This window comes from Giraffa tippelskirchi, chromosome 7 (genome assembly GCF_054371585.1).
Source record: "Giraffa tippelskirchi isolate mGirTip1 chromosome 7, T2T-mGirTip1v1.2.pri, whole genome shotgun sequence".
In the NCBI taxonomy this organism is placed as follows: domain Eukaryota; kingdom Metazoa; phylum Chordata; class Mammalia; order Artiodactyla; family Giraffidae; genus Giraffa; species Giraffa tippelskirchi.
The window spans coordinates 7,077,622-7,093,199 of NC_137281.1; the positions used below are offsets into that span (position 1 = coordinate 7,077,622).

Genomic DNA, 15,578 nt, shown 5'->3' on the forward strand with positions numbered 1-15,578 from the left:
GGAATTTTTTTTTTCTATTTCTGCAAATGTTTCAGCAGGGTTTTTGTGTCTTATCTTTTTTTTTTTCTGATTTCCAATTAACCCAATCAATTACTTTTGCTCTTGTGTTGCTATGAAGAAGGAAAAATTATAACATATTCTCTCGATAGCATTAGGGAATAAACTAATGTCATTGGGTATAGACTACAGGGGCTTCCCTGGTGGCTCAGATGGTAAAGAGTCTCCCTGTATTGCAGGTGACCTGGGGTTTGATCCCTGGATAGGGAAGATACCCTAGAGAAGGGAATGGCAGCCCATTCCAGTATTCTTGCCTGGGGAATTCCATGGACAGAGGAGCCTGGTGGGGCACAGTCCATAGGGTCGCAAAGAGTTGGATATGACTGAGCAAATTCCACACCACATAGAGTACAGGGGGGAGGTCTGGGCTGGAAGCAAAACTGGGGGAGTCGTCAAGTGTCAGATTGTGCATTCTCCAAGATGGCAGCCACATGGGACAACTGAGTAATGGACCATGACAAGTCTCAGCTGAGATATGCTATGGCTGTAAAACACACACCAGATTCTGAAGACTTCACATAAAAAAAGAATCTGTAATACTTCATTCATATTTGTTATACTGATTACATGTTAAAATGATTCTATTTTGGATAAATGGGATAAATAAAAATTATTGTTAAAATTAATTTAACTTACTTTTTACTTTGCTTTCATGGGGCTACTGTTGTATTCTAAAGAACACATGTGGCTCATGTTATATTTCTATATGGCACCCCACTCTAGTACTCTTGCCTGGAAAATCCCATGGACGGAGGAGCCTGGTAGGCTGCAGTCCATGGGGTTGCGAAGAGTCGGGCACGACTGAGCGACTTCACTTTCACTTTTCTCTTTCGTGCATTGGAGAAGGAAATGGCAACCCACTCGAGTATTCTTGCCTGGAGAATCCCAGGGACGGGGGAGCCTGATGGGCTGCTGTCTATGGGGTCACACCGAGTCGGACACAACTGAAGCGACTTAGCAGCAGCAGCAGCATTAGGTCACAGACCAAGAAATGGACAAGATCACTGGGGAGTTGGTGTGATTAGAAAGGTAGTTAGCAGACCTGAGTCAAATTGAAGAGTCGGGTGTCTCTATGAGGCCGCAATGATTCTGCTAAAACAAGCACTGGCAAGAGGCCCCCAGCCTCAGGTGAGACTGAAGCTGAGACCTTGATAGCAGCATAGTCACACCCTGAGCCAAGCACCCTGCTAAGCTGCACCCATGCCCCTGACACACAGAAACTGAGATTAATAAATGTGTTATTGTAAGCCACTAAACGTATATGATTTGTCACACGACCATAGCTGATCCATCTCCAAATGTCATTCCTGCTCTACTTAGAAATCATGGTTACGAGACCCACCCTAGGTGTTTTTAATTAATGAGGAGGCATGTCATTATACCACTAATTTTTATACTAATCTTGAAAGCTTTATTCCACACTGGATCCTTATTGGCGCTAGTTATATCCCACAAAGTCATCACAAACATTGAATTGGCTAACACCCCGTTCCCCCCTGATCCTGGGGGAGATACAGGGTCAGGTTGCCACAAGTGTCTTGTCACAACACTTTCATCAACCCATCAAAATATAATCAGGTTTTCTGTGTATTTTCTGTCTGTAGACACATTATTTAATGTATAGTGGGCCCATTCACATTGGTCTTGCAGCCAACAGCACTATAACAAAAATGATCTACAACAAACTGTATTTAATTGTGACACATGGCAGCCTTCCTTCACTTAGGAATGCTGGCTAGGACCCTCGGGCTATGCTTTGGGGCCCTTTGGGACAGCGAAATCACCACAAATAGCACAGAAACGTGAAAAATGTGGCACTGAATAGACTGTGGAAAGGATGTTTGCACACAGTGTGAGAGCTGCAACAAGAAGGCAGCATTGCCTCACCCGACCTGAGCTGAAAGGTGCCCACTGGGTCAGTCCGATCGTTTACTGCTCTGAGCGGTGCATGCCAATCAGTGAGTGCAAAGGCACATGAGTATTCATTTGAAGACTACAGATAAGTGTTCATGAGTAGGCGAATTCGGAATCTGTGAATACCCAGGCTTGACTGTACTTGGCTTCCTTTGTAATCCTGTACATTTCATTTTAGGCATTTACAGACATAATTCAGTGAAGGGGGTGATAGCCTTAAGAAGGTGACAACTCTCTGGTAGACAGGTAGATGAGGAGAAACCAGCAAAAAAAGCTCAGAAGGAGCGGTGTGAAGAGAAAAATGAGAAGCGGATGGCGTTCTGGAGGCCCCGTGAAGGAAGAGCATAGCTTTGTTCTGGAGATAGCTAGGAAGACTCCAGGACCACCAGCACAGGATTAGCTGGAATAAATATATCATGCAATAGGGGGAAAATGTAATTAGCTGGAATCATATTTACAGAATTTCTTTAAATAAGCTGAATGTCAGGTGACAGGAGTTTGTAGGTCCCCCAAATGAATATTTCCAGAAGGAATGAATTGGTTCTTTCCCCAATTTATGAACTAGAGAGGTCCCTGAACCAAATCTCCTCTACTTAGTCCTTTAGTTTTTGAGAAAAAGAACACATAATTAAATACTTGAAAAAGTTTTTAATGTGAGAACATTTTAAACAGTTTTTTTTTTTTTTTTTTGCAAAAAACAGGGCAGGCACCACCCCACAGCCCTGAGTGGAATAAGAAGGCTTGGAAAGAGAGTGCAGGGACATGAGGTCTGATCTTGCAGCAAATTCTGAGGGAGAGCTCAGTCCAAGGGTAAGTTCAAGTCCACGGGTGAAACTGCCAAGATGCCCTCCTGGAAGGGAAAAGTGGCAGACCCCTGTGAGTGGAGTGGCGTCCTCCACTCACAACAGTGTCCACACTGGCCCAGTGAGAGCAGAGATCAGGAAGGCAAGGAACCAGAGAGGGGGAGGGGATAGAGACCCAGAGAGAGGCAGACAGGGATGAGAGGTGAGGGATGGAGAACCCAAGAAAGGATCAGAGACCCAGGGTGGGTGGAAACAGGGTCCTGCGGGTGGGTGGGAGAGGCAGAGCCCCACAGTTGGGGGAGAGAGACTGAAAGAAGGGGAACAGAGTCCTGGGGCTTTAACATAAAGAGCCCTGACTTTGCGTTCAAGTCCTAATTCCAATTCCCCACCCTGAATAAAGGACTTTCCCTCAGCCTCCATAAAACCAGGATAATAATCGAATCCTATAAGGTGGTTGAGGGGTTTAGATGGGATCATTTCAGTAAAGGCCCTGCCTGAGTATGTGGCCAAGCTTGCGTGTTATCATTCTTTAAAGATTAAAATGTTCTTACGACTAAACCAGCTTCTGCACTGAGCTCTGGACACTAATATCCACTGTTCCATCATCATCTTGCATTGAGGTCTCGAGGGTCTCTCTCCCTTAACTGGACCACCTCTGATCACCTCTAACTCCTCCCCAAACCTGCCCCCCACGTTCCCCTCCATTCTGCTCTTCCTGGTCTCAGGGGACATAAGATGTAGCTCTGCAGCTGCTCAGATCGGCATCTTCAGCATCATCCACAACTCCTGTCTCCCATTCGGTCTCCCCATCCACTCCATGAGCAAAATCTGTCAGATCTATTTCCAAATTAAATCCAGATTTCTCTACTGCCCCGACCCTGGTCTGATCCACTCTCATCTCCTCCCTGGACCAGCGCTGGCATCTCCCTGGGGCTCCCCACGTCCGCCCTTGCCCCCTACATTAGTCCCCACACGGCCGCCAGAGGGAGCCCGTGACCACCCAAGTCAGCTTGCATCCCTCCTATACTAAGAGCCCTCTTACAACTCCTGGCTCACTCAACGTGCAAGTTCTTAAGCATAATCACTAGGCCTAAAGACTTGCACGATCTGGCCGCCTCTCCTGCTTTCATCTCCTACCCTCTCCCCCTCACCCACCCTGCTCCAGCCCTACTGGCCACCTCTCTGCTCCTCAAATACACCTAGCCAGCTCCTGCCAGTCTGTGAAGCAATGACAGCCTAGCAGTGATGAGGCCGGTAAATGAGATGATGTCCACTGAGCAGCCAGAAATTGATGTTCAAGGGGACCAGGACAGCAGCCAAAGGTCATTTAGTCCGTAGACAGGAGCCCCATCCAGCTCTGAGCCCAGCGCTGGATTTAAAGCAGTGAGCAAGCATGGAAAGGTGGGAGAGTGTGGGGGGTGACTGCGATTTTAAATGAGGACCAGGGAAGGCCTCACTGGGGTTGATACCTGAGCAGATGCGCAGAGGAAGCAAGGAAGGGGGATACTGGGGAAAAGGCATTCCCGCAGGCAGCGCTGCTCAGACAGACAGTCGTCCCACAAAGACCAAGCACCTCCAAGGATGATCCCACTTTAATCCTCACAATAACCCTTTGAGGTAGGTACCAGAATTCTCCTGCCTTTATAGATGAGGAAATTTGTTTCTGACTCATAACTTTTTGTGTATACCAGAGTGGTTAAAGCTGGGCACGGCATCTGCAGTTATCACGGCAGTGCCTGGTGTACAGTAGGTGATCAATAAACACAGAATGGATGAACGGTGGAAGCAGGAGAACACTCGTGATGTCTGAAAGGAAGGTTTAAGACCCCACCCCCGTCCCCCCACCCCACCCCCAATACACACACATACAATGACAATTAGGTAAAGAGAAGCCCAGAGAGGCTCTGGCGGCTCACCCAGCCCCCATGGGCCTGGATCCAGGGCGCGAAGCTGTGCACGTGCTCTACACTGAGTCCGGCCAAGGTGCCCCCCAGCCCAGCCACGCGCCGGCTCAGCTCCATGGCCAGGGCCAGGCGGGCCAGGGGTTCCGGGGAAGGTGGCGGAGGCCCAGGGCACGGTAATACTTGGCTTGGGCGAGAGCTGACCTCTCGGCTAGAGAAGAGCTCCACTAGGCGGCTGAAGGAACTGGCAGAGAAGCGTGCCAGTTTGCGCTGCAAGGCTGGGTCTGAAGCCAGCTGTGGGACAGGGAAGCGAAGAGCAGGGTAAGCCTCAGTCACACCCTCGTAGCTAGCCAATAGGAAGCTTGGAGGCGTGGCTTCAAGAGCGATCTAGGTGTAACTGGCGCTCTAGACCACGCCCCTATCTGGCACATCAGCCAATCACAAACTAGACTATAAGGTCTCAGCCAAGCAACTCCCAGAAAGATGGCCAAGAACTCGGGAAGCCAAGCCACGCCCCTGCCAAGGCCCCAGCAGCCAATCAGGGCCAAGCCCTATATTAAATGTGTTCTAGCTTGCTAATATTCTAGTGACGCTTCTGTGGGCTTCCCAGAGACCCCGGAGGCCAAGCCAGTGTCTACAGCAACCTTGCCTTCTACCATACAATGAATAAGACCATACACTTTGGCCAAGCTCCTGAGCCAACTATACTCCAGGACAGAGCCACAAGCCACACTCCCTCTGGCAGTCCCTTTCTCCTACATTCTAAGTCATAGCCCTATATAGTCAATCAGGTCTTCAGATTTTAGACAGCTGCCTTTTGGTTACAGTCCATTGGGTTGCAAAGAGTCAGACATGACTTAGCAACTAAACAGTATCAGCATCTTCAAACCACACCTCCCACCCTTTCCCATCACCATACGTTCCCTTACTTCCTCACTTGGTCCTAATCTCTTTCCTAGAATGTGTTTCTGGTGGCCACAGTCCTTTGCCTATAAGCCACCTCCCTCTAGGGATCAATGAAAGGCAGTAATTTAAGGTACTGCCCTGGCTTACCCTTCACTCACTCCTTCACTGAAGCCTTGTCCCACCATCCCCTGTCCGATCATCCAGTGAGAACGCAGATCCAGCTTCAGGTCCCAGTGTGGAACCATGCTGCAATTCCTATCCTAGCTAAAGGGGAAACAGACCACCCATCACCTTCTGGTTGATGACTTCTGCCTCCTCTTCCAGCAAGGCCACCAGCTTTCGCAGCAGGGCTTCCTTCTCTGTAGGTGCGGGACCCTGTAATTCTGGAGGCAGAAGAGAATTTGGATGGGGGAAGAACCCTGGTGACCCTTCTACCTGCATCCTTCTCCAGCGTCCCTCTGCACCTCACCTGGACTAGGTGGGGATCTCAGTTGCTCTTGGACCAGCTGTTCCAGCCGCTGAGCCACCAGGGCGTAGAAATCTGGGGTAGCAGGGCCTGGAATGAAAAGAGCCAATAATGGGTCTTTAGGAACTTTGGACCCAACATCGGGAACTTGGGTATTCTCTCTTCCCAATCATCTTGCCAGGTAGCAATGATTTCTACTTCAGAGTGGGGTAAACTGAAGACCAATGAGCAAACCTGATTAAAAAAAACCCTTGTACTCTTCCCCAAGCTGGACTTATGAGTGTTTAGACCTTGAAGATTATCCCATCTAAGGAAGGCAAACACATGGCACACCCCAGCTTAATGACCCTCAGTATCCCACTCTATCCCTTGTCCTTTTCAAGCAACTCATCACAGAACTCTTCTCCCCAGCTGTGAAATCCTCTTCAAGCAAGCCCCTCCAGTAGCCATTACTAGTCTATCCAGGCTCACGTATGAGAAAAAAACCCACCGATCACTCTTGATCAAGTCCAATTCCCACCCCTCCTCATTCCTACTTTGCTACTGGAGAAAAGGATTCATGCAACCAAAATGGCCAGTAATTGTGACAGAAAATCAGGTCTCCTGCCTCCCTACTGGGGGTACAGTTCAGTTCAGTTAGTCAGTCGTGTTCAACTCTTTGTGACCCCATGGACTGCAGCACGCCAGGCTTCCCTGTCCATCATCAACTCCTGGATCTTGCTCAAACTCATGTCCATCGAGTCACTGATGCCATCCAACGATCTCATCCTCTGTTGTCCCCTTCTCCTCCCACCTTCAATCTTTCCCAGCGTCAGGGTCTTTTCTAATGAGTCAGCTCTTCGCATCAGGTGACCAAAGTATTGAAACTTCAGCTTCAGCATCAGTCCTTCCAATGAAAATTCAGGACTGGTTTCCTTTAGGATTGACTGGTTTGATCTCCTTGCAGTCCAAGAGACTCTCAAGAGTCTTCTCCAACACCACAGTTCAAAAACATCAGTTCTTTGGTGCTCAGCTTTCTTTATGGTCCAACTCTCACATCCATACATGACTACTGGAAAAACTATAGCTTTGACTAGATGGACCTTTGTTGGCAAAGTAATGTCTCTGCTTTTTAATATGTGGTCTAGGTTGGTCATAGCTTTCCTTCCAAGGAGCAAGTGTCTTTTAATTTCATGGCTGCAGTCATCATCTGCAGTGATTTTGGAGCCAAAGAAAATAAAGCCTGCACTGTTTCTATTGTTTCCCCATCTATTTGCCATGAAGTGATGGGTCAGATGCCATGATCTTAGTATTCTGAATGTTGAGTTTTAAGTCAGCTTTTTCACTCTTCTGTTTCACTTTCATCGAGAGGCTCTTTAGCTCCTCTTCACTTTCTGCCATAGGGTGGTGTCATCTGCACTTTTGAACTTACGGGTATTTCTCCTGGCAATCTTGATTCCAGCTTCATCCAGCCCGGCATTTCACATGATATACTCTGCATATAAGTTAAATAAGCAGGGTGACAATATACAGCCTTGACATAATTCTTTCCAGATTTGGAACCAGTTTGTTGTTCCATGTCTGGCTCTAACTGTTGCTTCTTGACCTGCATACAGATTTCTCAGGAGGCAGGTAAGGTGGTCTGGTATTCCCATCTCATTAAGAATTTTCCAGTTTGTTGTGATCCACACAGTCAAAGGTTTTAGCATAGTCAATGAAGCAGAAGTAGATGTTTTTCTGGAATTCTCTTGCTTTTTCTATCATCCAATGGATGTTGGCAATTTGATCTCTGGTTCCTCTGCCTTTTCTAAATCTAGTACTGGGGATACTGGTGGCTACAAAAGTTTAGGGGTAAGGAAGCACAGGCGGAAAGAGAGAGATAAAAGAGAGGGACCAAAAGCTCTCCTAAAGCCGCTCACAGAACTGACAAATAGCAATCCAGCTGGGAGTTGTGGGTGAAGGTAGGTGCTGGAGACCCCCCACAGCTGCTCCCTTAGTGATCTTGAACTAGTTCCTTATTCTCTCTGTGCTTTAAGAATCAAAGCTGCTGACCCTGCCAGTTCTTGGATGATTGAGGGAAATCTCTTACCAGGCTCTGAACCATAGCAGGGCCGGAGTGGCAGGGAGCAAGGCCGAGGGGACTCAGGGGGAACGGTTCCTCGCCCCAGGGAGCAGGGAAGACATCTTCGAAGGCGACTCAGGAAGTCTGTTGGCTCCTCCTGGGCAGGGCTCCTGGGGAAGGGGACCTCAGAGAGTGATCCCAGAAGCTCTTCGCAAGCAGTCCCTTTGTCCTCCTATGAGAGCCCTTCCCTGCAAACCCCAGGACAAGGAGTAGAGCGAGATATAAAGAGGCAAGGAAGGAGACAGACTGAGTCCAGGAGCAAGAGTTGGAGAGGGGTTCATCCCAAATGCAGCTCCCTGAGGAAGGCGGGCAACTCCTCTTACCTGGGTGGGGTCGGAATGGGAGGCCCCACAGCCTCACCCCGCCTAAGGAAGGCAGCTAGGACCCTCAGCGTGTCCTCCCGGAGCCCCAGCTCTTCCGAGCCTGCCATGGGGGCACCTGTGAGAGAAGGAAATGGAGGATGGGCTCCAGGGCTCAGAGCGAAGTGAAGGCTGGGGCCCAAATTCCTAGTCCCGGAATGAGGAGGGAGCCAGCAGGACTCGTGAGTCCCCAAAGAGGGAAGGGGATCCCAGGTCTTTTATGGGAGTTTCGGGGCCTGAGGGCCCCGATGCTTGTCTCTAGAGAGAGAAGAGGAATGAGGACAAAGACACCTTGATCCTGAGAGAGGAGACGTCTGGGGATTCTGATTCTCGGGTCTAAGGGAGGAGGGGTCTGGGGCCTGAGCGCTTGAGGTTTTGAAGAAGAGGACTGCGGGTCTGAACTCCTCAGTCTAAGAGAGAAGGGTTAGGTTTAGGGCTGTGTCCTCAGACCTCTGAGTCCTCGAGGAAGAAGGGGCCTTAGGGCTCCGACTTCTGGATTCTGAAGGAAGATGCCAAGAGACTTAAGTCCGTAGAGGATCAAGAACTACCAATCCCAGCAGGCTTCGCAGCAAACATTCCCCTCGGTCCGTTACTGGTTCGCCGCGCAGCCTGCTGGGAGGTGTAGTTCCACTCTCTGACTCACGCTAGAATTTGGGAGACTAAAGACGCTTGGATGTCGGAGGAGTAGGACTGAGTTGCCCGCTCGTGGATCCCGGCTCCCTCTTCTTTCCTCCTCTCCAAGCCCTCGCTGAAGTCCCGCTCACCTGGTCCTGGGCCACCGCCGCCGCCACCTCCTCCTCTGAACTTGTATAAACTTTCCTTTCTTAGGACAACTTTCCCGCGACTGCGCACTGGTTCGGGTTGGTGATGGCCCAGACGTAGAGGGGCGGAGCGCTGGGTCCCGCCTAATTTGCTTGTGACTTTCCCAGCATGCCGATAGTCGGAACACCTAAAAAGGGCATGGGGTGGGAGGTGAGCGGACGTCACGGCTCACCGAGCCGCCTCTTTGGCTCTGGGGTCTGTCACCCAAACGACGATCAAGCCCTTTTTATTTGGAGAAATCGAGAGAAAAAGAAGCCCCACCTCTAAAGCTCAACTGACGGGAAGTGGGGGTGTGCAGCTGAGAATTCGAGAGCTACGGGACCCCAAAGACAGGGCTGGGCCCTGGCACCTGCGCGCCAACACCCTTCCGACCCAACACTTAGGTAACACGGAAAAACTGAGGGGCTAGTGGCGTCCAGGAGTGAGGAACCGGAGAAAGGATGGGTCTGCATTGACAGTGGATAAGGCGGGTTGTGTAGTCTGGGGAAAGTGAAGCAAGCAGGGAAAAAAGTGAAGCAATAGCAGGCACCGAGATCGGCTGAAGAAAAAAAAAAAGCAAACTTAGAAGGAGTAGCAGGGAGGAGGGGAGAAGAGGCGTCTATATTGGAGGATCTCGGGAGAGAAGGATCGCTCTGCGAATGGGAAGCAGTCCACTCTAAAAAGTGAGGCCATGCCCTGGGGGAGGTTGTTTGGGAGAGGCTGGGTGGTCTATGGTGGAAATGGGTGAAAGGATCATGGCGGCGGGGGGAACTGTAGAAGGGTCTCTTCACTGGGGTAAGTGCGGGAGGTGGAGGTCTACGGGTCAGTAGCATCTGCACCGCAGTAACTAGAGGGAGGGCGCTACCTTGGAGGTGGGAGTATCTGCACTGGGTGATGTAGGTGGGAGGGAGACATTTTCAATGGAAGAGAGAAGGTCTACACCGGCGGAATTGAGGGAGGTAGAGATATCTACACAGCAGAAGCTGGGGGAAAGAGGGGAGGGGTGTAAAATGGGCTAGGGAGGGGGTCCTCGCTGAATTTAGCCTCCGTGGAGGATGGGAGGTCTCCTGTACCCCAGGGAAATATAGGTTAGAGACCTGCGACGTGGCCCTTGAGACGGAGGTCTGGGTGCGGAACCCTCAGACTGGGCGGGCCTGGGAGGCCGCCTGTGCCCAGGAAGTATTCTCTGCGCTCAGGCCAGACCATGGGAACCCAAAAGCCTCGGATACTGCCCTGGCTGATATCTCAGCTGGACCGGGGAGAGCTGGAGGGCGTGGCCTGGCTGGACCGGAGCCGCACGCGTTTCCGCATCCCTTGGAAGCACGGCTTGCGGCAGGATGCCCAGCAGGAGGATTTCGGCATCTTCCAGGTGCGTGCGCGCAGGGCGGGGCAGTCCCCGAGGGGGCGGGGCCTAGAAGGCGGGGCCAGCGCACCTGGAGCTGCCGGCTATTTTTGCCGGCTGGTGGAAGTGGGTGGAGTTAGAACTCGAAAGGGAGTAGGTGGTAGGATCCGCAGACTGGTGTGGGAGAGCAGTCAGGATTGGAGTCTCCAGGTTCTGTGAATAGAACCGGAAAAGGAAGGAGATCCATCCTGGGGGGTTCAGAGGCCCCTGGGGTGGGAATCTTGGTTGTAGGATTTCTGAGGGCTGGCCTTGTAATATTAGAGGCGACACTTGGCCCTGAAGCTGAGGTTTCTTACCACCAAACCGGGATACACCGGTGGTGGTAAGCCGAGGTCGAGTGCGAAGGGCCGAGGTTATTACAGGGCGTGTCCTCGGAAGTTGGTGGCAGACATTCACTGGGACCTGGAAGGCTGGCTTAGCAAGCACAGGTTTTTGAAGGGCGGAGGTAGAGGGACTTGGAGCACAGAGAATCTGAGAATTTGGGGATGGAACCTTGACAAGTTAGAACATACCAGCGGAGAGGACGGTGTTAGGGCAAGAGCAGACAGGCAGGGTTAGGACCCCTGGAGCAGGGTCTAAGTCATCTTCCCCATTATCTTGGCACCACTGGTCCCCTAGGCCTGGGCTGAAGCCAGTGGTGCCTATACTCCTGGGAAGGATAAGCCCGACCTGCCCACCTGGAAGAGGAATTTCCGGTCTGCTCTGAACCGGAAGGAAGTGTTGCGTTTAGCGGAGGACCACAGCAAGGACTCCCACGACCCACACAAGATCTATGAGTTTGTGAACTCAGGTGTGCTGGACGTGAGGCTTCCCTTAGAGGGATGGGATTTCGAGTGTCCCCAGGGCCGCCACTCCACTCCCCATTTTTCTCGACAGGAGTCAGGGACATGCCTGAGCCAGATCTTTCTCAAGACAACAATGGCAGACACAGTACCTCTGATACCCAGGTAAGAAGGCTCCCCAACCATGCTGCCCTCAGCCTCTACCCCATCTCCTCTCTGTGTCCTCACCAGCCTGTCCAAATGTCATCTTCTTCCCCCGGGACCGTCACCCCAGGCTCCATTCTCTCCCCTGCAGTCTGTCCCCAACCTGACCCAGGTCTGCCCCTGACCCTTCCCTGTTCACAACCCTTCCATGGCTTCCCAGCGCCATCATCAAGAGGGAATTCAGAGCTTTTCACCAGGCATTCAAGACCCCAACCCACCTTTCCAGGATTTGACAGCTTTCCTCCTCATGCAGAGTTCTCGCAGCCTCTTGTGAACTCAGAACCTCGCTATCCTAGATCTTGCTGATGTCTGTGCTGGGGAAAGTCCTCTCTGAAATTCTACTGAGACTTCTCTGCCCAGGTCTTCTTTAAAAAGTATTTATTTGGCTGCACCAGGTCTTAGTTGTGGCATGCAAACTCTTAGTTGCAGCATGTGGGATCTAGTTCCCTGACCAGGGATGGGACCCGGGCTCCCTGCATTGGGAGCAGGGAATCTTAGCCACTGGACCACCAGGGAAGGCCCTCTCTGCCCAGGTCTTGCTTGCACAGAGCCGGATCCTCGGGTTGGAATTAGCTGCTCCCCTCAGGCCACTGTAGTGCCCAGCATACACCCAAGCTGTATATCTTTTACTGTCTGTGCTGGTGGCTGTCTCTCCCCCAGGCTAGAAGCCCCTTGAGGGCAAAGCTCAGGTCTGTCTCCTCTCTGGGTCTCCACATGGCTGAACATAAAGCTTGGTTAGTGGGAAGTCTTCAGAAAAGGCCATGGAAATACCTGGATCTTTATTTTTTCCTGTCCAGGAAGACATTGTGGAGAAGTTACTGAGTGACATGGACTTGAGCTCAGAAGGAGAGTCCTCCAATCTGACTGTGGCCTCTGAGAACCCCTCTCAGCTCTTGCTGAGCCCCGACTCAGACATCCCTGCTCTTTGCCCAAACTCGGGACTCTCTGAAAACCCCCTGAAGCAGCTGTTGGCGAACGAGGAAGGTGAGTGCCAGCTGTGCGGCGGGAGGGGCCAGAACCCAGGTCGAGAACCCCCTCACAGCCTCTCATTCTCTCTCCCCCTTCACGTTACGGCTGCTGCTGCTCAGATTGGGAGTTTGAGGTGACTGCCTTCTACCGGGGCTACCAAGTCTTCCAGCAGACTGTCTTCTGCCCTGGGGGCCTGCGGCTGGTGGGATCAGAAGCAGGGGACAAGATGCTGCCTGGGCAGCCAATACGACTGCCGGACCCCGCGGCATCCCTGACAGACAAGAGCGTGACAGACTATGTGCAGCGTGTGCTGAGCTGCCTGGGTGGGGGGCTGGCCCTATGGAGAGCCGGGCAGTGGCTCTGCGCCCAGAGGCTGGGGCACTGCCATGTGTACTGGGCCGTAGGCGAGGAATTCCTCCCCAGCTGTGGCCACAAGCCTAACGGCGAGGTCCCGAAGGACAGGGAAGGAGGTGTGTTCAACCTGGGGCCCTTCATAGCAGGTGAGTGAGGCAGGGCCTTCGCTCTGCTGTGGAAACAGGAGGCAACGGTGGTTAAAATCTTGGGGTCAGGAGGTTGGAGATTGAATTCAGACCCTGCTGTTATGCTTGTGGTTGAACCTGGGGAGAAGGATGGACTACTCTGAACCTGTGAAATCTGCAGACTGTCTCCTCCCTCCTTACCTGCCTGGAGCTGACAGGGGGCTCAGGCCCGGCATACAGAAGTGGCTCAATTAGTTGCTAGAGTCGTTATCATTATTACCAATTGTGGTGGAAAGACAGATGCAGGAGAAAGATATCCTCTAGAGACTTGCTATCCGAATAGACCTTTGTGCAGTGATGTAAATAGCACTGTATTTGCACTGCCCAGCATGGTATCCACTAGCTGCCTGTGGATGCCGAGTATTTAGATGAGGTGAGTGAAAATGAGGAAGCAAATTTTAAGTTTTATTTAATTTTAATTAGATACAATTAAAACTTAAATAGCCATGGCTAATGGTTACATATTGGACAGTGTGGTCTTGAGGGGTTAAAGAGCAGTAACCACCACTGACCTGGTACTCCAGAATCACTGAGCATCCTTAGGGAGTAGAACACCTCTCCTGGGCCTGTTTCCCCATCCAAATGCTGGGGCTTTGGGCGGGGTGGGGGGTGGGGATGGGGTTCACCTCCCTGCCCCATCTTGATGAGAGGGAGGGAGGAGGAACATTTAAGCTTGTACCTAAGTGGAGGGGCTTTCCCCCAAATTAACTGCCCCCAGTCATGGTGGCAGAGGTATGCTGGGCTTTTGATCAGGAGAGAAGGTATGGATGTTAATGAGGTTTTGGGGGAGGGGGGAGGGGCAGGTAGAAGGTCGTCTTCCCATCCCTGACTCTGTTCCTCGGCCCCCAGATCTGATCGCCTTCATCGAAGGAAGCAGACGCTCGCCACTCTATACCCTCTGGTTCTGTGTGGGGCAGTCATGGCCCCAGGACCAGCCGTGGATCAAGAGGCTTGTGATGGTCAAGGTACTGCCAGCCCCAGGCTCCTGAAGCTGAAGGGTGGATTCTAAAAGGGAGGCTGCTTCCAGAAACTACAACTCCCATAGTTCTTCTGGCAGTCTCTGCAACTGCCAGTTCTTCCTCAGGGGCTTCTGGGTGTCCCTCCAATGGCCTTTTTCCCAGAGCCTATTTTGAGTTCGCCCAACCATGTGGAAGTGGGTGGACTACAAGTCCTAGGAGCCTGTGTGAGATACTTCAGCTCCCAAGAGTCCTTCTGAGTACCAGCTGCTGAGCCCTAGCTTCTAGGAACTCCTCAGCAGCCTTAGCCCTAAGAGTTTTTGTGGCCTCCCTTGGTTGCGGGAGGAGAAGGGGATGACAGAGGATAAGATGGTTGGATGGCATAAACAACGCGATGGACGTGAGTTTGAGTAAGCTCCAGGAGTTGGTGATGGACAGGGAAGCCTGGCGTGCTGCAGTCCATGGGGTTGCAGAGTTGGACACAACTGAGCGAATGAACTGAACTTGGGTGTGAATATGGGGAAAACTACAACTTCCAGCAGGCCTGGGCCTGATGGCTCATCCGGAGTTACAGTGGAGGATGCTGGGACTTGTAGTCTACTCAACCCTATCCTGGGTAGTGGATGGTGTTGGGTGTCTCCTGACAGTTTCTCCCCCCCATCTCCCACAGGTTGTCCCCATGTGCCTCAGGGTTCTTGTAGACTTAGCACGGGAAGGGGGTGCCTCCTCCCTGGAGAACACTGTCGACCTGCACATTTCCAACAGCCACCCACTCTCCCTCACCTCAGACCAGTACATGGCCTACCTCCAGGACCTGGTCGAGGACATGGATTTCCAGGTTGCTGGGGAGGCCTGAGCCCTAGCCCTTCACCTTGACCAATAAACTGGTTCTGGCCATGGTCATCACTGTGTGTCTGGTGTTAGTGTCCCTGGGCCAGCCCTGATCCAAGCAAGGGGTTATTCCTCCTTAAGGCCTGTTTATCCACCTCCGCAAGCCACTCACATCCTAGGTGCTCACTGCCTAAGGGCCAGGTACTGTGCAAGGGGCAGCTGATACTTTACTTCTCTTTTCTGGGACCTAGTCAATCACCCCGGTTTTACAGACCAAGACCGAGTCTTGGAGAGGGACAAAGGTCACAAAATAGGAAAACAAGGCAGGTCAGAATCCAGGTCTCATTCTTAAAATGGCTGTTCTTTGAGGGTGGCCTTTGGGCTCAATTTGGGACATCCATCTTGCCTATAAACAGTTCAAGCCAATGTCCAGAAGCAGAGACTCTATCAAGGGCAAGGGCCTCGGGTACCGTTCTCAACTCCTGCTGGGTGACCTCAGGCCAGTCCTTTCCCCTTTCTGGGCCCTGGGCTCCCCTCTGTGTGGGCCTGCAAGGGCCAGTTGTAAAGAAGTTCTGACCCACCCCCAC

At 51.7% G+C, this 15,578-nt stretch overlaps 2 protein-coding genes across 10 annotated transcripts; one reads left to right on the plus strand and one right to left on the minus strand.

Annotated features, from left to right (window-relative positions):
• Positions 1-2,599: 2,599 nt before the first annotated feature.
• On the minus strand, positions 2,600-9,357 carry BCL2L12 (BCL2 like 12). Of its 5 annotated transcripts, none has more exons than XM_081515068.1 (7): positions 9,272-9,357; positions 8,472-8,586; positions 8,116-8,258; positions 6,051-6,137; positions 5,873-5,964; positions 4,691-4,969; positions 2,600-2,821 (listed from the first exon to the last, which is right to left on the minus strand). In XM_081515068.1, exons 2-7 carry the CDS (start codon positions 8,576-8,578, stop codon positions 2,771-2,773), a joined length of 759 nt encoding a protein of 252 aa, XP_081371194.1. In that variant the 5' UTR covers positions 8,579-8,586; positions 9,272-9,357; the 3' UTR covers positions 2,600-2,770. The 5 variants fall into 5 exon arrangements, with proteins under 5 accessions (XP_081371194.1, XP_081371195.1, XP_081371199.1 ...); XM_081515069.1 differs by lacking the exon at positions 9,272-9,357 and adding an exon at positions 8,958-9,062; XM_081515073.1 differs by lacking the exon at positions 4,691-4,969 and having other exon boundaries at positions 8,116-8,255.
• A 272-nt stretch (positions 9,358-9,629) lies between these two features.
• On the plus strand, positions 9,630-15,063 carry IRF3 (interferon regulatory factor 3). Of its 5 annotated transcripts, none has more exons than XM_081515048.1 (8): positions 9,630-9,991; positions 10,485-10,677; positions 11,329-11,500; positions 11,587-11,657; positions 12,494-12,680; positions 12,785-13,165; positions 14,054-14,169; positions 14,831-15,063. In XM_081515048.1, the coding sequence occupies exons 2-8, from the start codon at positions 10,513-10,515 to the stop codon at positions 15,014-15,016; spliced, it is 1,278 nt and encodes a 425-aa protein (XP_081371174.1). In that variant the 5' UTR covers positions 9,630-9,991; positions 10,485-10,512; the 3' UTR covers positions 15,017-15,063. The 5 variants fall into 5 exon arrangements, with proteins under 5 accessions (XP_081371174.1, XP_081371173.1, XP_081371172.1 ...); XM_081515047.1 differs by having other exon boundaries at positions 10,505-10,677; XM_081515046.1 differs by having other exon boundaries at positions 9,630-9,712; positions 10,505-10,677.
• Positions 15,064-15,578: the final 515 nt, after the last annotated feature.

Coding starts and splice junctions, on each gene's coding strand:
- BCL2L12 (XM_081515068.1), bottom strand. CDS start 8,578: ATGGCAGGCTCGGAAGAGCTGGGGCTCCGGGAGGACACGCTGAGGGTC. Junction 6,138..8,115: donor CTGCTATGGTTCAGAGCCTG/GTAAGAGATTTC, acceptor TTTTCATTCCAG/GCCCTGCTACCCCAGATTTC. Junction 2,822..4,690: donor TCCAGGCCCATGGGGGCTGG/GTGAGCCGCCAG, acceptor TTTCCCTTCCAG/GAGGGCATCTTGGCAGTTTC.
- IRF3 (XM_081515048.1), top strand. CDS start 10,513: ATGGGAACCCAAAAGCCTCGGATACTGCCCTGGCTGATATCTCAGCTG. Junction 11,501..11,586: donor CTATGAGTTTGTGAACTCAG/GTGTGCTGGACG, acceptor TTTTCTCGACAG/GAGTCAGGGACATGCCTGAG. Junction 12,681..12,784: donor GCTGTTGGCGAACGAGGAAG/GTGAGTGCCAGC, acceptor GCTGCTGCTCAG/ATTGGGAGTTTGAGGTGACT.